General features: G+C 38.3%; 1 protein-coding gene across 6 annotated transcripts in view; it reads left to right on the top strand.

Moving 5' to 3' along the window:
- The window catches only part of LOC120423216 (protein piccolo-like), a 69,703-nt gene extending 48,759 nt beyond the window's left edge, over positions 1 to 20,944 (top strand). For 2 of the 6 annotated variants that reach the window (XM_039586954.2, XM_039586928.2), the window contains exons 3-13: positions 2,595 to 3,084; positions 3,153 to 4,108; positions 4,163 to 4,307; positions 4,367 to 4,688; positions 4,913 to 4,984; positions 7,470 to 7,693; positions 7,794 to 7,943; positions 9,698 to 9,757; positions 9,827 to 9,961; positions 10,685 to 14,488; positions 20,184 to 20,944. In XM_039586954.2, coding sequence (XP_039442888.1) covers positions 2,595 to 3,084; positions 3,153 to 4,108; positions 4,163 to 4,307; positions 4,367 to 4,688; positions 4,913 to 4,984; positions 7,470 to 7,693; positions 7,794 to 7,943; positions 9,698 to 9,757; positions 9,827 to 9,961; positions 10,685 to 14,211 — 6,081 coding nt within the window. In that variant the 3' untranslated portion in view covers positions 14,212 to 14,488; positions 20,184 to 20,944. The remainder of the gene's footprint in view (positions 1 to 2,594; positions 3,085 to 3,152; positions 4,109 to 4,162; positions 4,308 to 4,366; positions 4,689 to 4,912; positions 4,985 to 7,469; positions 7,694 to 7,793; positions 7,944 to 9,697; positions 9,758 to 9,826; positions 9,962 to 10,684; positions 14,489 to 20,183) is intronic. The other 4 variants (XM_039586963.2, XM_039586947.2, XM_039586933.2 and 1 more) reach the window with 4 other exon arrangements.
- Positions 20,945 to 27,176: the final 6,232 nt, after the last annotated feature.

The raw sequence follows: 27,176 nt of genomic DNA, 5'->3' as shown, positions 1-27,176 counted from the left end.
ACAAAAACTATTTATTCAAATTTAAAAAAAACGAGTAAATATTTTGAAATTTTTTGACTCTTGCCAAAAAATATATTTGAAAAACAAGCCTGACATTTGAAGAAAAAAAACTTGAAATATCTGTTTTTATCAGTTCAGACTTGATTTTAAAATTTAAAAAATATTACTTTTCATCATATTTAAAGTCTGGCCCATAATTTTCGAGATCAAATTATAGGGTTTAATCATTTTTTTGTATGTTTTTTTTTTAATTTAAATTGATGACAATTCCATGTGATTTATTTAGATGAGGGAAGTATCTGTATTCTTGAAAACTTTATAATCAAAAAAAAAATCTATGCTTTTTCAAGTAAGCCTATAAGGCTCTTGCAAATAGTTTTTGAAGTTTTGTAGTATGTATTGCCAAAAATTTTATTTTTTCGAGAAAAAAAAAGTTTTGCGGTGATATTCAATGGAATTCCATAAAATTTCAAACTATGTTTAAACCAGCCCAAACATCCTAATAAGATTATCAATGCAGAATAGAGCATTTTAAATTGTTTTTAGTTGGTTAGACGTCTATTTCCATTGAAATTTTCAAGATTGTGGGAAAAAAAAAAATTTGTCCAGTGATTTTTAGGACCAGGGAGGGTGACATAAACATTGAAAAATATTTGCAACGGCCTAAAACTGGTAATTTTTGTTTTAAGTTTTTGTCCCCCCACCAAAATCGTCCCCAAAAATCGGGGGGGAAAAATATGTTTTCAAAAGACTTCAAAATTGTTGTAGAAATTCAAGTGCAATCAGTTGAAATCAATTACAAATGTACTTCCCGCGTTTAGAATCACTTTTAGCATGATTGGATTTTATTAAAAATCATTAGATTTTTTTTTATTTCGGTGTACAGTCATCCCTCATATTCGGAACAGTTTACAGATCGGCCAATGTTCAAAAAATCATAGCAAATCGATAATTGAACTTAATGATTCGCTTTCGCCGTCATTTGAAAGCTTTTCTTGCGATCTTTCGAATGCTGCATCAAACACCAACAAATTTTAACTTTTATATCAAGTTTTTGAAGAAAAACTTTGACCCTTGAAATCCACAATTTCGGAACACTTTTTTCTTACGGATGTAAACAAACTTTGGATCTCTCCAGGAGTACATATTTGTAACAAAAAAAATGACTTCACACACTGAAATCAGTGAAACTTAAGCTTAGTGATGTTTTATTCATGCTCTGATAACTTTTTTGTGAAAATATCAGTTAAATTCAGGTGTTCCACAATTGTGGGAGGCACAATAACATCCCACAATTATGAAACAGGCCATTTGGAGGCAGGGTTTTGCTGCTCTGGACAAAATAGTCTTTAAATGAAGTTTTTTGTACAAAAAGTACTACTTCTACTAGTGAAATAGCAAGAGAATGTCCAAATAAAGGTCCTAAAAATAGTAGGGTCGAGAGAAAATTTGCATTTGGCGGTGCTATTGACAAATTATCAAAAAAGTGTTCCGAATATGTGGGATGATTGTACAGTACCGCAAAAAGTTTTTTTCGCTAAAATTTATGTTTTCGTAAAATTTTACATTTTTTGAAAAATAATGATTGCAAAACAACTAAACTGCCCATGTTCGCATAAATGTCCCATATGCAAAAACAGCAAGCTGAAAAAAACGCTTTTGAAGTTTGTCCCATACATAAGGCTACGTGTTAGGTTTTCGTGAAAAAACTGGATTTCCTCCTGATTTCTAGAGCAAAGTACTGGATGTTAAGGCTTTTCTGAAAGAGCACACGATTTTGAACCAAACTGCATTATTTACTCAAAAACGATGAAAATGCATTTGGGACATTTATGCGATCATGGGCAGTAAACTAGTGTAATATGCTTTTAAAAAACTTATTTTTCATTCATATGTTGAGAATTGGCTTGTTATTTCAATTTTTATATTTTTTTTTGCCCCCTCCCTCGACCCCGCCAAGAACAGAGGGGCAAAAAGCCTTGAAAAATATTTACATTGGCCTAATTCTAATAAATAAACTGGAAGCGATCCATCACAACATCGTGATAAATCTTGGTTAAGGTATTTCATCTCTAAATCATTATTAGAATTTTTTTAGAATGTCCTATAAACATCTGAAACTTATATATTTGGAAACAATAAGCTTATAGCACCCTTTAAAAAAATCTAGAAATAATTCCCTAGTAATATTTTTAAACTCAGAGGTTTTATCAACCCTAATTGTTACTAGGGTTCAACCCCAGATTTTGTTTTAATGCAACTTGGAAATGTTTGCCAAAATCAACGAAAGTCAATAAAAATGCTTATGCCGATTTGAATCCCCCAACAGTATGCCTTTAACTTTGCCCAAGACACCCAATCAATAAATTTGACTTTTTCTCAAGATATAATTTTTTGAATGATTTCAAACATTTGTAAACTTTTTATGGAGACTTGTACGAATGGGAGTACCAATTCAGCAAAGAAGCTTATTTAACACATGAAAGACCTCCATAAAGGTTTTAAACATTATACAAGTAAAAACTAAATCCGATTTCCGACAGAACTGATCAGAACATTAATTATGGGGATAACCTTGAATTCTTTTTCTCCAGAATAACTCCAACAGTAGCAGTAACGGCAACAGCCAACCAGCAGTATCACCCGCCGCAACGTTAGGGGCCGCCGCCATGGGCATGCCGTTCCAAGTATTTCCCACCGGGCCACCGGCACCGCCGCCACCACCTCCCCCAAGCATGGCCAAGCGGCCCAGTGCACCGGCGCACAGCACAACAAACGGTAACAGTGTAACGGCACCTCCTCCACCGCCCCCGCCGGTGTTACCGCCACCGGCCAGCAAAGTTTCTCCAAAGCCACAAAGCTTCGAGCCACCTCCGATGGGATGCCGGCCGGAGATCAAAATTCCGCCCAATCCGATTGCGAATCTTCGGAAGGCTCCGAGGCCCCAGCCGAAGAATGACTTCTGGATCCAGGAGTACCGCAACGAGAAACTCAACGATCCGGTCGATCGGCCAAGTCTGCAGATTTCACAACCGCCGCAACTACCACCAGTACAGTACAGCAGCCGAGATGCCGACGATGAAGGTATGGAGGTTGCACGTGCGCACCTGAATGTTCTAGTGTCACTAATCCTCATTATTTCATCATTCCAGTCGCTAAGAATACTCAGAATCGCACACACGAACTTACCGTTAGGGATCAATCACCCAAGAAGCGATCACCAAGCCCATCCAATCTAACTAAACCGCTCGAAAACGGTTCACGGGTGTCCTCCATCAAGACACCGCCAGTCTATAGTCAGAGCCCAGTTCCAGCCAGTCTCCCACCACCCATCACACCAACCAAAGTGTCCCAAACATCACAAGACACGCCGACGAAAAGTACACTACAACAAGACCAGTCTTCTAAACCACGACAAAACTCTTCACCATCACCACCCAAAACGGCACCATCGTCACCCAACACTCCCAACAACAACTCAAACAACAGCAACCGTACATCACCGGTGAAGCCACCCACCGCGCAGAAACCTGCCCCACAAGCCTTAGGGTCCCTCTATATCCCACCAGTTCATGAAGTGTTTGCGCACAGCAAGCAAGCCCTTCTCAATCAAGCTAGCCCACCATGGATGTCATCACGCCAAAACAGTGCTAAAGAACAACCCGAATGGGTGCACAAGGAGGACTCTGAGTCTCTCGGGTCCAAACAGCCCCAAGTGTCCAAGTCTAACGAATCTACCGCTAAACCAGCGGATCCTATCGCCGCAGCTCCCGCGAGTCCGGCCAAACCTGCCCCCCAACAGAAACCACAACCTCAACAACAACAACAACAGCAACAACCTTCACCACCACCACCTCCACAACCCACCACTCCCGTGAGCCGGCCCCTACCGGTCGAGGCTCCCGCTCCCCAATATCAGCAACAACAACAGCAGCCGCCGACAATCTCACAGACACACTACATCCAACTGCAAAATCCTGCGGCGAATCGCCAACCGCAACTCCAGCAACAGCAGCAGCCGGCAATGCCGGCTAACCGGAGCTACCCTCAGACTCCGGTTTACGCGCAGAATCAGGTGTACACTCCCCAACCGGCGCCGTCCCAAAAGGTTCGTACAGTGAGTCCGTTTTCTTGTCAAATTCTTGACGTGTTTCCTTTCCAGGAACGTATCATACCGATCCAGATGGAGGCCTCGCCCGTCAAGGCGCCGGTATCGGCACCCGCTTTTGCACCGCCACCCTACTACAGCCCAGGACCGCAGTACAACAACGTACAGTCTCCCCTCACCGTGGGTTATCCTCACAGTGGTAAGAAACCATCAACCCGGTAGTCACAGCAACCCGCTACCAAACCGACCCTCTTCCAGGTTTCACAACACCGACGGCGATGTTCACCAACCCGAACCACTTCGTCAACCAGGGCTACAACAACATCACCTACCCGCCGACGTCTCCGCAGATCTACCAGCAACACCACTATCAACAACCGCCTTCGACACCCCAGCAACAACAACAGCAGCATGCCCACATGATGCATCAACAGCAACGCATGCAACAGCAGACCCCAACCCAGCAACAACAGTCGTCGGGAGGTGTCCGGATCATCCCGATCAAGGTTGAAGGCGGTGAAACTGCTGCTGCGACCAACGTTCGGGGACCGCTCTCGCAGACGCCAGCGATCATTCAAAGGTAACCGAACCGAACCTGCGCGGAGTTGACCCCTGCTTGCAACACGCCGCTTCCCACCCCTTTTGATGCACTCTAAAACATCCTCAAAATCTAAGCTCTGACCACCGCCCGGTTCAACAACTCGTCTAACCAGTGTTTTCTCTCTTATTCTTCCTCTATTTACAACCAACCCCGCTGTAATGCCTCTCCGTGTACAACAACACGCAATTACCCCGAATGTACAGCGGTGACCATAGATATATCATTCACGACATCCCACTAGAAGCTAAGCTTCGTTTTCTTAAAAATAGACTCAGGTATACCGACTACCGGCGAGAAGAAGGCGGGCACAAACACGCGCGCGATCTTTCTCTTCTTGTTCTTTGTTTTTATTGCTGTTTTTTTTCACTGTTGATGGTTACTTTTTATCTGTTTTTCTTTTTCGTTAAATTTTGCCGTTTCCGCGTTCACTTTCTTCGCATTCACTGTTCGTTGTGTCATTTTTTGTGCTGTTCCTTCATGCGCCACATTTTTGGTATATGTTTGTCTAATTTGATTTTCATAGCTGCAAATTTCAATGCATTTCGGCATCTTTGTAGCGGTTGCGGGTAATTTTGGTCAAATATTTCGTAGTTGTTCGATCAGCGATGGAAATTTGTCGGTATAAAATTCATAATTTAATTTTAAGAGCAAAATAGTAAAATGTTCATAAAAAGAATAATTGTAAAAAGTGCCGGACATTGGTGGAAACACAATGTCCCATCCCTGAAGGTCCTGAAGCACCTAAACTTCTTAGCATGGTGCTCTCAACGACTTATTGCTCTAACAAACAGGAACGTGAGGTACTACTAGTACTTTCTAGATTCAATTAAACGAAGGATTCTCAGAAACTTCGAATAATCCAAAAATGGACCATTTTTCGAAAAATTAACCATTTTCAACAAAACAACAGAAAAATACATGATTCGACTATCCGAGGGGTCCTGATTTTCGGTTCAAAGATCAGAAATCGCTCACTCATCGCCGAACGAATCTTTGCCGACTTAAGCACGCAACCATTCGTGAGCGAACACGACTCTCCAGCTGCCAGTGTCTTGGTCAATCGGTTCACCCAGCGATACAAATACTTTGTGAATTTCTTTGCCTACTCCGTCCGTCGACGACCCGAGACCCAAACGAAAATGTTCAGAGAGGAGAGAATCTAACAAAATACCAGCGCGGCACTCTTTTGGCCTGCACCACCACAGTTCGTCGTAAATTTGTAATTTGACAAGATGGCAATTACTGTCAAATGTGTCTTTGATGTTGTGTTATCAACAAAATTTCAAAACATTTTTGATAGCATTGATTTTGCATTTTAATAAATATGATCAAAACAAAGCCAATCGAAGACTATTAGAAGTAAGCTTTGAGCGACAAAGCGCAATCAGCCTCTCTGAGACATTTGCTGTACAACCCGATTGGAGTGAGAGGATAAGCAAAGTGAAAGTATTCTTTAGCGATTGGTGTGGAAGTGACAAACGGTAGGAAACGGTCAGAGCATTTTTTCGTCGCGTTCGATTTGTGATCACTAGTGAATGAGTCTTTTTGGAGCAATCAGGACCCTTTCTGATATCTAGCAAAAAAAAATGCGAAAGGGCCGTTGTGAGTTTGTGAACAAAGAGTGTGACCTGTGATGTTGTTTACATCTGGCATGAAAGGGGCACACTCTTTGTTTGCAAAGCCACAACGTCCCTTTAGCACTATTGTTTGTTGAAAGAGTTTGGGAGTCTATCATCATTGGCCCGCTCGCTTAAAGTTTATGATCTTTTTTTTGGATGCGACCGTCTGTTGGTACACACGAAGTTGACCCGAGAGAATACCGAGCTCAATACTCAAACACACGGGTGACACGACGACACATGCTCTTCCTCTTTCGCTCTTTTCCTACCGCTTTCTTGTTTGTGTCGGTAAGTGTGGTGACAGCAATTATTTGAGCGTAGTCTTGGGCCAAGTGAATTAAAATTCAGTAAAAATCAAACGAACGTGCTGATTGCGCGATTGAACATGGTGGAGAGAGTCAAATGACTGTGTGGTTGACTTTGCGTTGCGCTCATGCGTTCGGATGTGTGTGAGCGAGAGCAGGGTATCACAGTCAGACGGACTTTGCGAAAACGAAAGACGAGCTCAGTCAACTGTCAAAAAAAATGTCGATTGATCACTAGCGTTGCTCGCGAGAACAAATCGAGCGTGACGCAAGCTTACTTTGACCTACCGTTTGCAACTACCATGCCAATCTCATTTCTCTTTTGCTCCCCATCTCACTCTGACCGCTTGCTATGCAATTGATATTTTTTTTTCATAATTTTTTTTTATTAGGTCCTTTTTGGTAAAGCTAAGAGTAATTACAGAGGATCTTGTGTGTAAATGTTAGTGGGAGGGGAGTCGATTCATTCAGACGCTTAAGGTGAAACGGGAAGACTGCCTCGACTCGAATTTATAGGGATATTTTTTAAATCACGTAACGCAAAAAAAAATGTATGTGACATAAAAAAGTATATTGTATTCTTGCGCTTCATTCATTCGTCGACATCGTGTTAAAATTTGGCACAGTTAATTGTTGAAAGTATTTTCATTGCTTGCCTCGATTTTTCCAGGACCTGCAACAATCTGTTTCATTTGTGAAATTTGTTACTTTTAATGCAACGTGAATCACGTTCATAAATCATAACGTGATAATTTATCAATAATTATTACGCATTTTCCATTAAAAATTCAGCACGCTCTAATACTGTGTCCTTTCACCACCCCGTTCCAATCTAGTGACCCACGCAGCAGCAACAACCCGCAGGTGTGCAACGGCAGCACCACGCCGAACCAGTCCCGCTCGTTCCGGGTGCTGCAGCAGATCACCGACACCATGGACCAGGAGGGCCAGGAAGCGAAGCCGGCCACGCCCAAGCCCGGCGACGAGGCCGAGGGCCAACTCCGCCGGATGCAGCTCAGCAACGACGACAAAGCGCTGATGAACCGAGTCAAAAGCCAAGGTGAGTGCCAATAGAGTGCCATGTTAGTGCTAGGCGTTGCATTTCGTTTGAACACAAGTGACTGACTGACTTTCGTATTACCCCCGGAACGCGCGCACAGTCGACGGAGAGGTGTTTCTCCATAACGAAGAAGATCCTCGCTACCGGGGCGCGACCATACCGTCCAAGGCGTTTCGGTATCTGCAAAATATGACCGACGGCGCCGGGGCAAGTGCCGGCGGAAGTCAGCCGTCGAACTCGAGCAACACTGGTACGCGAAATGCTGGAGGAGTTTCCTTTCTATTCACTTTCCTTTTGGCTGGTTCTTTATTATTTTCTTTTTGCATAAGGTGTTTGCTTCTGTTTGGGTAGTTTTCTTTGTTTGGATCTGGTAGTTTGTTCAAAGGTGGTAGATTTTCCGGGAAAAGTTTGTATATACAGCAATTCCCCACGAAAACAGCATGGAAAAAACAAAAGTCCTCGGATCGGGCTCAAAATTTTATGGGAGTTCCCTAGCCGAAATGTAGACCCGTATTTTTTTGTTTGGCCATTAGGGTGACCTACGCCGTGTTAGGGTGGTCTGAAAAATGGCCATTTTCGTCGATTTTCGCAAAAACCACTTTTTTTGAAAAATCATTACTCCTTGCCATTTCAACTCTGGATTAAATTTTCAAAAGGTCCTATCTGCATAGGAAACCCATGACGGATAGGTTGTTTTGAACATTTAATCTAGATTACTGATTTCAATTGTCTTATACGCAAATGAAAGGTGATAAGTTGGCCTTTCAATGAAAAATAACAAGAAGTTTCAAAAATCTAGCCTAACATATGAAAAGGGCGTATGAAACATTAAAATGCCGTTTTGACGGTGTCTGGACCAAAGAGCCTATGTCTGGAAATATTTTTATCGGATTCCCCGGACATTTTTACGTAACATACTAAAAAGTGGGAGGAGTTCATTAACAGGATTCCAAGATATGATTTTTGAAAATAAAATCCGTGTTTTTCGACGCGCCGCGCGCAGAAACCGGAAAATGACGAAATCGGCAAAAAATCAACTTTTTTCACTAAAATTGCGATAACTTTAAAATTTCAGCGATGACCTATACATGTCTGGGTACCAAAAGTTGCGTCTTTCAATTACGAAAATTTTGGTGTCCAGTTATCGCAGTTTTAGTGAAAAAGTTGATTTTTTGCCGATTTCGTCATTTTCCGGTTTTTGTGCGTCGAAAAACACGAATTTTATTTTCAAAAAATCATATCTTGGAATCCTGTTAATGAACTCCTCGCATGTTTTTGAATGTTTCGTAAAAATGTCCGGGGAATCCCATAAAAATAGATTTTTGAAACTTCTTACTATTTTTCTTTGAAAGGCCAACTTATCACCTTTCATTTGCGTATAAGACAATTGAAATCGGTGGAAACGGCGAGGAGTTACGATTTTTCGAAAAAAAAGTGGTTTTTGCGAAAATCGACGAAAATGGCCATTTTACAGACCACCCTAACACGGCGTAGGTCATCCTAATGGCCAAACAAAAAAATACGGGTCTAATTATTTCGGCCAGGGAACCCCCAGAAATTTTGAGCCCGATCCGAGCACTTTTGTTTTTTTTTTCATGCTGTTTTCGTGGGGAATTGCTGTATAAATGTAATTGTTTCGAATTTGAATCATTCGAAGTGTCGGAGCAAATGTCCCAAAATTTTGTTATTTGACTTAAAAAAAAAACCTTGTTTAAGCCCCAGGGAATTGCCTACTATCTATTTATTAAGCATTGCATGTTTATGATTTGGAATAAGTAAAATTGTTTTAAATATTGGAATTGGGTTTTATGTTTGAATTCGGCAAAAAAAACCTAAGGCAGATATTTTTTAATAGTCAAAAAGTACGGAAACAATACTAATGCAATTATGTGAGCACTTGTTACGTTTCAGCGTTGATGCTATAATGCTATAAGATATAATTTGCGCAAATTTCAAAACCAAACCTCACATTGGCAAAGTATCTAAAAGTTCCCTTCATTATAGGCTCAACGAACCGTACTAATCAAATGTTTGTGCGAAACCCTGGGAACACCAGTGAATCAGGTTGGTACCAAAAGCGTTGACAAAGTATCCCCAATCTAAAGATTTTCCTCTCCCTCTCCACCCCCACAGAGGAAGGATCGGCCCAGCAGTACGTCTCGCCCAGCGAGCAGCGGGTGGAGGAACCGAAAAAATACACCGGAAGTGCTATTCCGAGCCGATCGTTCAAAATGCTACAAGCCATGACGCAGTCGTCGGACGCTCCCGGTAAGTTACCTGGCGACTTTTTTAGTTCCACAGTCCGACACACAATCAAGTAGGAAACAGACAATCTCTCTCAATTACGTGGAGGAGGTTGAACAATTTTCCCTTTTTTGGTTTTCTTTCATAACTTCCCGGGTGGACAAGTGGTGGGGCCCAGTTGGGGACCAGTTTGATGTCCACTTTATTCTAGTATCATCATCTACATTTAATAACTGTACTAGCACAACATTTTCCTTAAAACACCAGAGATGGAAAGTGTTTCTCTATAATTTATACAAAACATCTAACCTAGTAACTTGAATCTTGGTATTGAATTGAGATAAGGTTTCCTCTCACAGCTAATGACTGACGATAACCTGATAAACAAATATTATTTCAACTAGTAATGATTGATCAATTTACCATTAGGCTTGTGTTGAAAAAGTTGCTACCTTGATGTTTAGCATATCTGTACTGATTATATCGAGAGAGATTCGATCTCTCGCAAAAAAAAAACAATACATTCGTGATGTTGTGTACTTTCATTCCGTGTCCATCATCGTAAATTGACCGTTTTCGGCTGAGCTTCTTCCATAGCGAACGTTGAAAACTCTCAAACCATCATACCATTCTCGTTGTCGCTCTCTATCGTGATCGTTCCCTCATTCATTCATCTCGAACCAATTGGTGCATAGTTCCATAATCACGATGATTTTCTCTTTTTTCATTTATCGTTTCTTTCAACAGCCGATTCAAATTCCTCTGACCTTGAAGGTAATCAAAATTTACCATGCAACGGCGACATCCGATACTCACCCTATCCGTATCCCTTGCAACCACACTACTGCTGTAATCCCAACTGGCACTATTACGATCCTAACAATCCCCAATACTATCCCACCCATCATCCACCACCGCCACCACCACCACCCCCTCATCATGCACCCGGGTATTACTACCCACAACCTCCGCCCCCGCCACCGCCGCCACCCCACGGTCATTACGACCGCGGAAGTGCCGCTGCTGCGTACTACGCGGGTTACATGTCACCCCATCACTTCTACTACCCACCACAAGAACCATGCTCACCCTGCACACCTCCACCATACTATCAACTCAGCCAGCAGCCACAGATCGCTTACTGCGAGAACGTCGTTCCGGAATCCCCAACCCACACTTACGTCATAACAACACCTCCGCCACGCATTGTGGTCACTCCGACACCCGAAGACTCCTCGGACGCCGACTCCATTCTGAACGAGTTCAACGCCATTGCCCATCCCCTAACGCGCTCCCAAAGTAGCCTAAAGCGCCTCTCGGAACGGCTTGCCGACTTTAGCACTTCACCGGAGAAGCTCTTCTCAGCCTCAGACGCAGATCAAAAGGTCGTGCGCTGTTCACCGATCAGCAGTCCCCTCAACGAGCGGTACCGTACGTACGAGGAGAGCACCTCCTCGGCACCTTCCTCTCAGTCTGAGTGTTCAGACTCGGAAGAGGAAGCTCACAAGAAGCAAGACCGTGCGGCGACAAGCCCGAAAGCTCCCCAGCAAAACGGAACAAACGGTCACCACTCCGACAATGAGGAGGACGAAAGCAGCGAAAGCGAAGACGAAGAAACCGTCGGCTACGACAATAATCCGCCGGAGCATCTACCGCACCAATTGAGCGTTATTTTCGAGGAGGAAAGCAACTACTCGTGCTCGGCGAACCCAAGCCGTAGGGCTAGCGTATGCAGCAACAGCTCAACCCTGAGCGACTGTTCGTCAACGTTGGCCAACGACCTCGATGACGACGGCGGTCACGATCAGGCGCTCAAGAGCGGACACGGCAACCAAACAGACGACGATATCGATCACCTGGACGACGAAGAGTCACAGGAGTCGCAGGTGTCCGTGAAACCAGCGGCAGAAACCAACGGGCACAAAAGCGACGACGAAGATGAAACCGATGAAGAAAGCACGGAAGAGGAAAGCGAGGAGGAGTCGACAGACGAAGAGAGCAAACCGGCTGTAAAACAGCCCGCGAACCAGCATAACAAAGAATCTTCCGAGGAAGAAGAGTGCAGTGAAACGGACGAAAGCGAACAAGAGTCGGACCACGAACCGAGCAAGAAACAGCAGCTCGTGAAGCCGATTGTGGAAACCGTAGAGAACGGAGATCACACCGACGTAACGGTTACCATTACCATCCCTTCGATGAGCAGCAAATCGGTGAACGAAGGCAGCGTCAGCAAGCCGAAGCAAAGCGAAGATTCGAAGCCAAACTTCACCGTCGACTACGAGCAAGACTCGCACGTGTCGGTTTCCGTTTCACTGCCACTCAAGCTGAGACCAGCGCAAGTGGTCGAGCAGCCAGCACCCGAACAGGAGAAACCCAAAGAGGACGAAACGCAGCAAGAGGACGACGAGGAGATCGATTTCTGGAGCCAAATCGGCGAAGAGGATGAAATGAGCCGACCGAGAAGTTCGTACTCGCGAGAGTTTTGGAGTAGTCGCGAGGTCAGCATCGAGCGTGATGACGAGGAAGCGACGACCGCAGACGATGGAGACGTCGACTTTTGGAACAACGAAAACGGTCCGACGGAAGCGCTCGATCTGTGGAAGGCCGATCCGGCCATCGGAAGCTTCCTGGACCGCGAGAAGAATGAGATTTCGAGTGATTCGATACACTTTTGGCACAGCGAAAACGAAAGAATGTTCAGCGATCTGTACAGAGGCAAACGACGCGAGGAAGAAACGGCGAGAGCAGATGAGAACAACAACGCGAGCGGCTGGAACAAGGTAGAGCCGAGTGTGGAGCCGCCGACTAAGAGCGGGAAAGAGAATGTAAGCGAGGTGAAGGTTGAAGACGTTGAAGCTGACAGTGACAGCTCGGAGGAAGAAAGTGAGGATGATAGTGAGGAGTATGAGACGACAAACACGTCGAAGGAAGAATCAGAAGCCGAGGAGAATGAACCGAAAGGAGTGGAACAGAGGCCGCCGGTTGAGGAGCCGCGTATGCCTGAGATAGTCTTGAAGAAGGTACAGGCAGCGGATAAAGTAGACCACAAGTGTAACGAGATTCTGTCGGTGATCAAAACGATCGCCAAGGAGGACGATAAGACACTTTCGGTGCGCGATAGAATCTCGATATTTGAGCAAACGGCGAGCAGTCCGGTGCCGGGCAAGCAGACGAAAACGAACGAATCAAACCATCACCTGAGACCTCCCTCGGGCATGAAGCTATCCTGCGACGAGTCGGAAGCGGAAGACGACTCTGGCGTTACATCGGACATGAGCAAACACATATCGGAGGTGGAAACAGACTCGGAATGTTTCCCGGAGATGCGGAAGATGACACGTTACCAACGAGCAGCGACACATTCCAGGTTATTTAAGCTTTTGCAGGACGAAAGTAATAACGGTGATAGCGAAGACGAAGATGGCGCAGAAGACGCGATAACATCTGAAGAATGCAGCAAAACGATGCCCAACGGACACACTTATCAGAACGGATCGGAAAGCCCTCGACCCTCGGATATGACTAAATACAAAGGATCCTCGTACGAGGACAGTAGCACCAGTATAGTAGCTCCCAACACTGCCACCGATCGCAGAGATCGCCTTTCACTGCCAATCCGCCATCAGTCCTCCTCGGGCATCGAGAGCTTATCGTCCTCGACCTCATCTGCATCTCCTGTATCAGGAGTTACCAATGATAAGCTAGCGGAAGAACTAGTACAAAGCTTACTGATGAAGAAAAAGGGTAGACTGTTCCGTAACTTGCCGCTCGAGAAGTTGCACGCGGCCGCACTCAAGATCCTCCAGGAAGATCTGGAGTCCAACGATACCATCAGTTCCACCGAAGACAACATCATGACGGTGGACTCGACACCGGCCCTAACTCCGCAGGAGTTCAAATCGGAGTGTCCCAACTCCTACTCCGAGTATTACGACACCTGGAGCGAGCTGAACGACGGCAGCCAACACGAGGCCAACATCCCCTCGAAGCATCCCACCGGCAGCCGGAAGTCCGTCAACGGGTGGTCTCCGCGGTGTCCCCGCGTGCTGAGCAACAAAAGCATATCCCGGCTGGCGGAAGTTCGCGAGACTGAAACCCCCGAACTGCCATCACCTATCGGCACCACAATCTCCCGATCACGCCCACCATCACGTGCATCCAATCAGTCACCCTTTCCCGCACTGTCCGCCGGGCTAATCGAGGATAGTCAGCTTCCCAGGTCCGGGTCGAGAAGCAGCGCCAGCTACAAGCATTTCAAGCTAAATAACCTTTGATTTCTGGCATCCCAGAGAGTTAAACCCTCAAGTCAGAGCCGCACATAATCCCCGTAGAGAAAAGAAAAAGAAGATGCAAAATTCGCAGTGCCACTGGAGCACGATTACCGCGACGAATGTTCTATGTTGTTTGCAAGAGATTGTATTTGAAGCATAGTTGAGCATTTTGCGAACTGTATATTTATGAGAAATACAATAAGAAAGTTCAATTCACAAGAAAATGGTAGCAGAAAGCATTCATTACCTAAAGCATATCATCAAGATTTCAGAAAAGCAGGTATATTCAAAATTACTTCGTTTTTATTTACTTGATTGGCTGTAATATCATCTCACATCTATGTTTAATCGATTTCACCAGGGGTAGTATTTAAAGTAATATTTTTTCACGAGACAAATGAAAAACCGTGGAAGGTGGGTTCCACGCCCTGCGCAAAATTAAACTCAAAATTTCACTCTGTAGTGTGTCTTCTTCTTTTTTGTTTCAAAGCTCAAAATTCCCGCAGCAAAAAAAAAACATATTTACAGCCATCGCAGTGATAATTGCCCAGTCCTTTGTTCAAATATTACCTTAAATACTACTCGTCATGCCAAAAAAAAAAGTCAAATTTAGGTCACAAATGAAGAGAGCTAAAATCCTAAATTTATCTTTTTCGTTTGTTTTTATTTTTCTCCAAAAAAAAGCAACAAGAGACAAACTTTCGAAGCTTCTTTGTATTGTTGATTTTTTTATTCTTTCTTAGAAACAGCAACGGAGAGTTTGTTCATTACACTAGTTGTAATATTTATGTTTTTTTTTTCTTTCTTTTATTTCCTTACGAACACAACACCACCGAGTAGTGCTTGACATTAATAACCAAAATTACTAAGAAAATTGCATCGAATTGTCCATTCGTCCAACACAGAAAAAAAAATAGAGTAAACTCCACCTTTGGCGTAACGTTTTGAATACTTAAAAAGAAGAAGAGCATACCGTTTTGATATATTTTTTTTCCTCAATTTCAAGGCGCAGTAACTTTTTTGAACTTCCTTCCGACCTGCATTCAACACAAGAGAGTTATGTTAAATTGATTACATCATGAACTAAGTTTGAACAAACGTTTGACTTTCGGTCCTCTTGTTCGACTCGAGTAGAACCATTTTTTAGTTTGAAAATAAAAACATATGCCCAGTGCTCATAATGTTTAATTCTCAATCATTAAAATACTAAAACAAATGAGTTAAAGGTGAAGTTTTCCTCTAATGATTCACACTAAAAAAAACACACACATACATTTGTGCAATAGAACATAAATTTGTCCACCAGCTTAACTTGAAAAACAATACTAACAGATTAAACCATCCCTAGTTCGATCGAAAATCATTGCCTTACAATATAGATAAACAAGAAAGAAAGAGTACAAAATGCAAAACATCGAAAGATCAAAGAATGCATCAACCGTTCTCATTGTTCTTTCTGTTTTTTCAGAAGCGGATGTACCGATAAAATAACTTGTGTCTAGCTGTATATTATGTGTAGTGAAAACAAAACGAAATATTTACGCAAACAACATGTAGTAACCACATAGAAAAAAATACTGAACATTTATTCACACAATATACACAATATAGTGAGTAAAATATGACGGAATTGTTTGCTAACCGCAAATCACGCTGCTTTTATTCTAGTTTGCATTAATCGCTACATAAAATAAGGGCTGTAAACAACATTTGTTACAATTTGGAGCTTTATCAATAAATTGAGCATTCTAAGAAATTTAAATACATGTTTCGCAAAAAGGTTTAGTTAAATCTATCATTTCTTATTGAATTGCTTTGCAGTTTTAAAAACTGACATCTCTAACAGGAATCATCAGAAAAATATCTCTTAGAATTTTTACTTAAATCCACAAATATTTTGACAAGTTTTTTTTTACAAAAAAGCTTGGAAAAAACCAATAAAGCGTGATCATTACACAATTAGATCACCAAAATCAGTAAGGTGCGGTGACAATGAAACGTATTTAACTTGATTGTTAAAATTGATGTAGTTTTGCTTTAATTTGTGTTGAAAAAATACACAAGAGAACAAGGGGTTGGAAACTCTTAGAGCTATAATTATTATGTTAACCAGTATATCAAAATATATGTTAGTATACTTATTATTTCCATTACATATCGCCAGTATACTTACCAATATACTGAGAGTATCTTAATACACTAACAGTTTATTGCTTTTCGGTTAGTATACTAACAAGTATACTGGAATATCGTTAGTATACTCAGTATTCCTAAGTAATATTAGAGTTTCCAGCCCCTTGCAAGAGAACCGTTTCAACCAGCAAAGTTTTAAGATTGTAATTGTGACGAGAGCCTGTTAGTTTACAACTTTTTATCAGTTTAAGAAGGGATCAGGTCTATCCACGCAAAAAAGGTATGGATCTTTTCGATCATTTAGGATTTTTTTCAGAAATGGACAAGTATGGCCACTATTTTTTAAAAGAATTTCTTAAAAACAATAGGCTAAAATGGCGATTATTGTTTGACCAAATTTTTCATACATTTTGCCTTTCTTACAAAAGAAAGGTATAAGGTTTGCTTTTGGAAAGACACTTTTCTCAGAAATCTTAAAAAATTAGATTATTTTCGTCTTATTTTTACCCTGTTTCTCCTATTAAATTGTTGGTTTTATACAGAATCATATACTGAAAATCAAATGAGCAATTCTCTACCAAAACCGGAAATGGATTTTATTTGTATTTTTTTATTTGGCTCAAACTTTGTGTTGTTCCCTATGTTGTTCCCTATGACCAAATGTTGTTCCCTATGACCAAATAAGCTATTTTGTGTGATTGGTCCATCCATACAAGTCTCCATACAATTTTGGCTGCTGTCCATACAAAAATGGTATGTAAATATTCAAACAGCTGTAACTTTTGAGTGAATTTTCTGATCAATTTGGTGTCTTCGGCAAAGTTGTAGGTATTGTTGGGGACTATCCATAAAGAACGTGGACATTTTAGGGAGGGGGGGGGGGGGTGGCTAAGTCGATTGTCCACGATCCATACAAAAAAAAATTTGTGTGGACAATTGTCCACGAGGGGGGTGGGGGGGGGGTGGCAGATTCTCAAAAAAGTGTCCACGTGATTTATGGATGGTCCCTTGAGGACTTTTGTGAAAAAAATAGGTACACAGAAAAAAAAATTGCAGATTTTTTAATCAACTTTTTTTTCACTATAACTCAATTTCCCAAAATTTCGAGATTTTTTGATATGTTTTAGGGGACAAAAATCCGCAACTTTTAAGCCATAGAGAAACATGGTCAAAAAATCTGCCGCCGAGTTATGATTTTTTGAAAAAACAGTGATTTTTGGAAAAAATCGAAGTTTCATGTAAAAACAAGTTTGACATTATTTTTTAATGCAAAATTGAATTTGCAATCGAAGTACTTTACAGATTTTTCGATAAAGGGCTCCGTTTTCAAGCCACCAATAGTTTTATTATAACGAAATATTTGCAGTTTTTCAATTTTTAAAAATAGTGACCATGAGTGACCATTTCAAAAAAATATTTTTTTTGAAAAATTCAGAAAATTTGTTATAAAATTGTCTAAGAGACATTGAAGATTGGACCTCGGGATGCTGAGATAGAGCCGCTTTAAGAAAAAGAAACACGAAAATTGAAGTTTTCTTAATCTCACCAAAACAACCCACCATTTTCTAATGACCATATCTCAGCAAATAATGGTTCGATTTTCAATGTTAAAACATGAAACATTCGTGAAATTTTCCGATCTCTTCGAAAAAAATACTTTGAAATTTTTTAAATCAAGACTAGCATTTTAAATGGACGTAATATTCAATGTTTGGCCCTTTAAAATGTTAGTCTTGATTAAAAAATTTTCAAAATATTTTTTTCGAAAAGATCGGAAATTTCACGAATATTTCATGTATTAACATTGAAATCAGACCATTTGTTGCTGAGATATGGTCATTAGAAAATGGTGGGTTGTTTTGGTAAGATTAAGAAAACTTCAATTTTCGTGTTTCTTTTTCATAAAACGGCTCTATCTCAGCAACCCGAGGTCCAATCTTTAAGGTCTCTTAGACAATTTTGTACCAAATTTTCAGAACTTTTCAAAAAAATATTTTTAGAAATGGTCACTCATGGTCACTATTTTTAAAAATTTAAAAACTGCAAATATTTCGCTAAAATCAAACTTTCGGTGGCTATATCTTGAAAACGGAGCCCTTTATAAAAAAAATCTGTACCGTACTTTTCGGTTGCAAATTCAATTTTGCATTGAAAAGTAATGTCAAACTTGTTTTTGCATAAAACTTCGATTTTTCCAAAAATCACTATTTTTTAAAAAAAATATAACTCCGCGGCAGATTTTTTGACCATGTTTCTCTATGGCTTAAAAGTTGCGGATTTTTGTCCCCTATAACATATCAAAAAATCTTGAAAATCAAAAAATACGTATTTTGGGAAATTGAGTTTTAGTGAAAAAAAAGTTGATTAAAAAATCTGCATTTTTTTTTCTGTGTACCTATTTTTTTCTCAAAAGTCCTCAACAATACCTACAACTTTGCCGAAGACACCAAATTGATCAGAAAATTCACTCAAAAGTTACAGCTGTTTGAATATTTACATACCATTTTTGTATGGACAGCAGCCAAAATTGTATGGAGACTTGTATGGGTGAACCAATAACGCAAAATAGCTTATTTGGTCATAGGGAAGGCCAACACAAAGTTTAAGTCAAATAAAAAAATAAAAATGGTCGAAATCGACCGATTTCGTAGAGAGTTGCTCAAATTCAAAGTCCCGGCACGTTCTCACTCGAAAGATCGACAAGTTAAGTCGAAGCATAAACGCCAGCATTTTACGCTGCGCGTGAAAGTGTTCTTTTTGGCTTCTCATAATAGATCGACAAAGTGCAATAGCGATACATATTTTTTTAAGTTAATCATAGACTTACATTAAAGACTGAGTATCCTTTATATTTTTCTAATAATGTCAATCCAATATGTTTTTCTTAACAAAATTTTAATACCTTGCGACCCATAATGTACCACTGAAATTTAAAAAAAATGCTATTCGAGGTTTAGCCTAAAAATATTCGAAGCTTTAGGTCAAATTCTTACTGGGTGGTACCATTGTGTTTCTGAAAATTTAATGGCACCAATATATTTGTCGGAGTTTCATCATTTTGTAAGAAATGCTTTAAAATAATTATATTCTTTAGATAAGTCAGACATTACTGTTAACATGGAAAGAATTTAATAAACATTATTATTATTATTATTATTATTATTATTATTAAAGGCTCTATTTTACCTCTGGTGATATTAAATCGAGTTTTTTTTAAATCAATTGCCCATATTCAGCAATTTCTAAAAAAATATACTCTAAATGTTTAAAAAGATCTTAAACTATTCTCATCTTTAAAAAAAAGTTAAAGTTAAGCTTTTTTTTATTGTCAAAGATTTTTTGCTAGAAATGATGGGGAAATTTCTCGAATGATTGTGAAATGTTGCTGGTTGCTATGCGAAGCCAAATTAAGCATTAATTTACACAACATTGAAGTGTTTTGCACAAAATCCAGTTTTTTTTTTTTTAAATCAGCTTATTTTGTTATTTTCCATTGGATTCACATTTCACTTGATCTAGCAGCATATCGATTTGCAATGCACTTAAAAACCAGACCGAAAAACCACTCAAAATTCTAAAACACTCAACATATGCACAACACCAACATGTCGCTAACAAATTTCTGTCGAAAATTGCTTCGCGCTTCTCAGGATGAGCTCAAAGAAAAAAAAAACAACCGGCTAAGCCGCACCGGAATCATCAACATTTTGTGCGTGTTTTGTGTTTTGTTACAGAGTGTTTCGTTGAAATGTTTTTGCTCAATTTTGTGGTTAACAAAAAAAAACTATTTTTCCCTAAAAAGTTGTTGCGCACAAAACTAACCACCTTTCGTATCGTTGCAGGTCCCGGCGAAACCGACTTCTAAGCAGAGCAAAGCAAGGAAATTATACTTTGAGCAAAGAAAAACCCAGCAGAGCTTACTTCATCGGATCCCTCACGAATATGGCCACACGTTATTGAAATTGTTGTAGCATTTTATTAGTTTGTACGAGAAATTAGCAGAGCTAGGTTTAACTTCCTAAATAAGCTTTCCCCGTTGAAACAAAAAAAACTGACAAAATAATTACAAAAAAAAACCTCCAACGATTTTCTGATTATGCTATAGTTTACTTACTCAGTGAAAATTAAAGAAAAAAAAAATGTGTGAGTGTGAGATCTCAATCTAATCTATTGAAAAAAAAACATGTTGTGATTTTGTTTCTGGCCCCCTCTTCTGAAATCTTGATAATATTTTGCTTGACTTTTGTTTTACTGCTTTGCCATTGAGTTATATAAATAATAAAAAAAGCTAAAGAATGGTTTTGTTTTGTATGATAATACTGATGAAGCGACGTGTGCCACACCAAACAATACGTGCGGTGTAGAGAAAAATACATATTTTTTTGTTTGTTGTCATTTTATGAAACTATTTATTTCCATTATTCGAGCAACTTTCATAAGTTAATCCAAAAACATAAAAAGGAAAAGGTTCGACTGTGACCCTTGCGAAGGGGCAAACGGAGGAAAAACGATCGATTTGATAAACTGCAGAATACAATAGTCTGAACTGATATTGAAAAACAAAGTATGGTCAACAATAAAGCATATTGAATCTTTACAATAATTGCAATCTCCTATTTAAATATCACCTCCACTCTTGTAGCAGGCGTGGCCGAATGATTACACTGTTCGCTTTGAAGGCGGACGATCATGGGTTCGATTCTCTTCTGCACCTGATGGTCCTTCTACGGATAGGTATGTACACGGTAAAAAATCATTGTTTTCGTTTTCGTTTCGTTTTCGTTTCGTTTTCGTTTTACGGAGCAAGGTGGGGGACGCGGCCTCAAGTCAGTCCAAGTCCGGTTTCTTGTGGAAAAAAGGGTAGTGGCCGAACTAGTATTGTATACCAAATGAACACCACCGGAAGATATAGGGGATCGGGAGGGGGGAGGTGAAAGAAAATTAGTGTTGATGTGAGTAGTAAGAACTTGGATGATTTGAGCAGTTACGGTAATCTAAGTTTAACACTGAATAAAGAAAATCTGAAATTATGATTCAAAGTAAAAAGGCCCGGAATAAATTAAATTATTAGTCAATTAAATAAGAAAATGTAACTAATCGGAGATCTATGCAAAAGAAACCTATGATGTATTCCAAATTTAAAGGAAATAAAAAATACTAGAGAAAAAAAGATGAAAACTAACTGCCGACCTGTCACGTCCGTCAATAGTCTTGTCGTACATTACAACTAGAAACAGATCTGCCAATGAAATGTTACACTTCGTTCAAATCAACTAATCATTTAAGTCCAATTATTCATCTACGGAAAACTATCTAACTTTAATCAACAACCTAAACTAAACTGTCTGAAAGTAAATTTAATCTCAAATCCCCGAATGTTTTATTATAACGCCAAATAAGGTAAAGGATCTTGTTTTTAAACCAGTCTTGCCGCTTCCAAAAACCAATAAACATAAATGAACAGTTCATAAGTTGAACACTAGTAATTAAGACGACTATTTCATGCCATTCATTTCATTAGGGCATAGAGCTTTGCAAACAAGAGTGCATCTCTATTATACCTTATGTAAACTGTCATTTGAGTGAAGGAGACACACTCCTGTTCACAAAACCCATGCGCCCTTTTGAAATGTTAGGCTCCATTTGATCGTCAAGGCTCCAGTAGACCCTCGTATACGTATTTTTGCTTTCCAATCATTAGTTTTATTAGAAAAAAATTTCGCGAAAAAAAAACTCTTCGTCTGACTATATATTGGTATTGAATGAAAATTTCCAAATGTTTTTAAAGCAGTTCAAGAAGAAATGCATTTTAAATTGGTTTCAGTTAAGAGTAGTTCTCTACGGAATCGGTCTTTTTTCTTTAATTTTAATTTTTGTATTTTTTAAGCCGGCTGAAACTTTTTTGGTGCCTTCGGTATGCCAAAGAAGCCATTTTGCATCATTAGTTCGTTCATATAACTTTCCATACAAATTTGGCAGCTGTCCATACAAAAATGATGTGAGCAGTTCTCTAGGATTTCGGTCATTCGTTTTTTTTGTATTTTTTAATCCGACTGAAACTTTTTTGGTGCCTTCGGTATGCCCAAAGAAGCCATTTTGCATCATTAGTTTGTCCATATAATTTTCCATACAAATTCGGCAGCTGTCCATACAAAAATGATGTATGAAAATTCAAAAATCTGTATCTTTTGAAGGAATTTTTTGATCGATTTGGTGTCTTCGGCAAAGTTGTAGGTATGGATACGGACTACACTGGAAAAAAATAATACACGGTAAAAAAAATTTGGTGATTTTTTTATTTAACTTTTTATCACTAAAACTTGATTTACAAAAAAACACTATTTTTATTTTTTTTATTTTTTGATATGTTTTAGAAGGCATAAAATGCCAACTTTTCAGAAATTTCCAGGTTGTGCAAAAAATCACTGACCGAGTTATGAATTTTTTAATCAATACTGATTTTTTCAAAAAATCGAAATTTTGGTCGTAAAAATTTTTCAACTTCATTTTTCGATGTAAAATCAAATTTGCAATCAAAAAGTACTTTACTGAAATTTTGATAAAGTGCACCGTTTTCAAGTTATAGCCATATTTAAGTGACTTTTTTGAAAATAGTCGCAGTTTTTCATTTTTTTAAATTAGTGCACATGTTTGCCCAGTTTTGAAAAAAATATTTTTGAAAAGCTGAGAAAATTCTCTATATTTTGCTTATTTGGACTTTGTTGATACGACCTTTAGTTGCTGAGATATTGCAATGCAAAGGTTTAAAAACAGGAAAATTGATGTTTTCTAAGTTTCACCCAAACAACCCATTATTTTCTATCGTCAATATCTCAGCAACTAATGGTCCGATTTTCAATGTTAATATATGAAACATTTGTGAAATTTTCCGATCTCTTCGAAAAAAATATTTTTGGAATTTTCAAATCAAGACTAACATTTCACAAAGGCCAAACATTCAATATTACGCCCTTTTAAAATGTTTGTCTTGATTTGAAAATTCCAAAAATATTTTTTTCGAAAAGATCGGAAAATTTCACAATTGTTTCATATATTAACATTGAAAATCGGACCATTAGTTGCTGAGATATTGACGATAGAAAATGGGGGGTTGTTTGGGTGAAACTTAGAAAACATCAATTTTCCTGTTTTTAAACCTTTGCATTGCAATATCTCAGCAACTAAAGGTCGTATCAACATAGTCCGAATAAGCAAAATATAGAGAATTTTCTCAGCTTTTCAAAAATATTTTTTTCAAAACTGGGCAAACATGTGCACTAATTTAAAAAAATGAAAAACTGCGACTATTTTCAAAAAAGTCACTTAAATATGGCTATAACTTGAAAACGGTGCACTTTATCAAAATTTTAGTAAAGTACTTTTTGATTGCAAATTTGATTTTACATCGAAAAATGAAGTTGAAAAATTTTTACGACCAAAATTTCGATTTTTTGAAAAAATCAGTATTGATTAAAAAATTCATAACTCGGTCAGTGATTTTTTGCACAACCTGGAAATTTCTGAAAAGTTGGCATTTTATGTCTTCTAAAACATATCAAAAAATAAAAAAAATTAAAAATAGTGTTTTTTTGTAAATCAAGTTTTAGTGATAAAAAGTTAAATAAAAAAATCACCAAATTTTTTTTACCGTGTATTATTTTTTCCAGTGTAGTCCGTATCCATACCTACAACTTTGCCGAAGACACCAAATCGATCAAAAAATTCCTTCAAAAGATACAGATTTTTGAATTTTCATACATCATTTTTGTATGGACAGCTGCCGAATTTGTATGGAAAATTATATGGACAAACTAATGATGCAAAATGGCTTCTTTGGGCATACCGAAGGCACCAAAAAAGTTTCAGCCGGATTAAAAAATACAAAAATTAAAATTGAAGAAAAAAGACCGATTTCGTAGAGAATTGCTCATGTATGAAAATTCAAAAATCTGTATCTTTTGAAGGAATTTTTTGATCGATTTGGTGTCTTCGGCAAAGTTGTAGGTATGGATATGGACTACACTGAAAAAAAATGGTACAAAGTAAAAAAAAAAAGGTGATTCTTAATTTCACTTTTTGTTAATAAAACTTGATTTGCAAAAAACACAATTTTTAATTTTATTTTTTATTTTTTGATATTTTTTAGAGGACATCAAATGCCAACTTTTCAGAAATTTCCAGAAAGGGCAAAAAATCTTTGACCGAGTTATAATTTTTTGAATCAATACAGTTTTTTCAAAAAATCAAAATATTGGTCGCAAAAATTTTTCAACTTGAGTTTTCGATGTAAAATCGGATATGCAATCAAAAAGTTCTTCAGTGAATTTTTGATAAAGTGCACCGTTTTCAAGTTAAATCCATTTTAAGTAACTTTTTTGAAAATAGTCGCAGTTTTTAATTTTTTTAAATTAGTGCCCATGTTTGCCCACCTTTGAGAAAAATATTTTTGAAAAGCTGAGAAAATTCTCTATTTTTTGCTTTATTGAACTTTGTTGATACGACCCTTATTTGCTGAGATATTGCCATGCAAAGGTTTAAAAACAGGAAAATTGATGTTTTCTAAGTCTCACCCAAACAACCCACCATTTTCTAATGTCAATATCTCAGCAATAAATGGTCCGATTTAAAATGATAAAATATGAAACATTCGTAAAAAATTTCCGATCTTTTCGAAAAAAATATTTTCAAAAATTTAAAATCAAGACTAACATTTCAAACCGGCCAAATATTCAATATTACACCCTTTTGAAATGTAACTCTTGATTTAAAATTTTTGAAAATATTTTTTTCGAATAGATCGGAAAATTCCACAAATGTTTCATATTTTAACATTGTGAATCGTACCATTAGTTGCTGAGATATCTACATTAGAAAATGGTGGGTTGGGTTCGATTCACTTCAATTTTCATCAACATCAATTTTCTTGTTTTTTATCCTTTGCATGGCAATATCTCAGCAACTAAGGGTCGTATCAACAAAGTTCAATAAAGCAAAATATAGAGAATTTTCTCAGCTTTTCAAAAATATTTTTTTCAAAGGTGGGCAAACATGGGCACTAATTTAAAAAAATTAAAAACTGCGACTATTTTAAAAAAAGTTACTTAAAATGGCTATAATATGAAAACGGTTCACTTTATCAAAAAATCACAGTAGTACTTTTTGATTGCAAATTCAATTTTACATCGAAAAATGAAGTTGAAATTTTTTTGCGACCAATATTTCGATTTTTTGAAAAATTCTGTATTGATTCAAAAAATCATAACTCGGTCAAAGATTTTTTGCCCATTTTGGAAATTTCTGAAAAGTTGGCATTTGATGTCCTCTAAAACATATAAAAAAAATAAAAATAGTGTTTTTTTGCAGATCAATTTTTAGTGACAAAAAGTGAAATTAAAAATCACCACATTTTTTTTACTGTGTATCATTATTTTTCAGTGTAGTCCATATCCATACCTACAACTTTGCCGAAGACACCAAATCGATCAAAAAAATCCTTCAAAAGATACAGATTTTTGAATTTTCATATATAATTTTTGTATGGACAGCTGCCAAATTTGTATGGAAATTTATATGGACAAACTAATGATGCAAAATGGCTTCTTTGGGCATACCGAAGGCACCAAAAAAGTTTCAGCCGGATTAAAAAATACAACAAAAAAATCGACCAGTTACTCAACTGTCACAAAACGTGTACTTTTTAAATCATTTTTTCATTTAGAAATTTACGTGTTTTTTGTAGTTTTGCGGGGATATTTTTTAGAGTGTAACAATGTTCTACAAAGATGAAGAGAAGACATAAACAAAAAAATTGATATGGGATTTGTATTTATTCTTCACAAGTTTTCAGAATTTAACTTTTTTTTTTTTTTGAAAAGGTGATTTTGGCCATTATGAACTGTTTTCGAATTTTCCACCCCTAAACTGTTATTCTACGCATAATTGTCCCATGTTCAAAAAAGTGCTACCGAGAAAAACGCGATTGAAATTCATCGACTGATTTCTGTGTTTCTACGCAAAATTGTCCCGGTGGTCCTCATTCACTCGATATGTCCCTAATCGCCCCAGTTAGCAGTTTTTAACACTCATTTATGGTCCTCTTGCTAATAGCATATAATATAACAGGTAAACAAAACAAAATGTTTCGTTTAATTAATGATTCCGTGAAAAAAAATACTTGGTGAGACAATTCTGCGTAGAAGCGCGAAGATGGGACAAACAGACTTGGTATTGTTTTTAACGAGTTTCCGAACAAAGTAGATTTTATGTGTTTTTCTTAAAATATACAACAAACAATACTTAAAAATGTAAAAAAGTTAAAATCGTCCAAAAATGACATGGGACAATTATGAATAGAACGGCATTAAAACTCAATCGTGTGCTTTTGAAAGTATTTTTTTTTTTTTTTTTTTTTGAAAAGTTAAGCTAATTTTGCATAAGACGATTATGTGCGCAGAATTCTGCAGCCAGCAAAAGTAAAGCAGGTATGACAAAAAAATGCAGTTTGGCAGTTTGCCTGCAATTGTTTGCAGAAACGTCAGCCTGCATATATATTTTGCTTTGTTAGCGAGTTTGGCGAACTGTCAAACAAGAAAAAGTGCGAATTTGTTTGTTTGTCATAGTCTAATACCTGCTTAACTTTTTTGAAACGCGTTTCCATACTTTTCTGTAACTCTCTCTATTGCAGAAGTTCTGCAAGAGAGCTAATAAGGGAGAGCAATATTTACATAAGAAGGTTTCCAGCAGAGGGCCAATACGCACCTCCCAAGAAAATGGGGGTCAAGAAACAGCTTTACGAACAGCAGAACAAAGGAGAGGGAACGATTCATTGGGACTTT

The sequence above is a fragment of the Culex pipiens genome, chromosome 2 (genome assembly GCF_016801865.2).
Source record: "Culex pipiens pallens isolate TS chromosome 2, TS_CPP_V2, whole genome shotgun sequence".
Taxonomy (NCBI): domain Eukaryota; kingdom Metazoa; phylum Arthropoda; class Insecta; order Diptera; family Culicidae; genus Culex; species Culex pipiens.
Note: the sequence above shows the minus strand (reverse complement) of the source record. Positions and strands in the feature narration are given on the sequence as shown.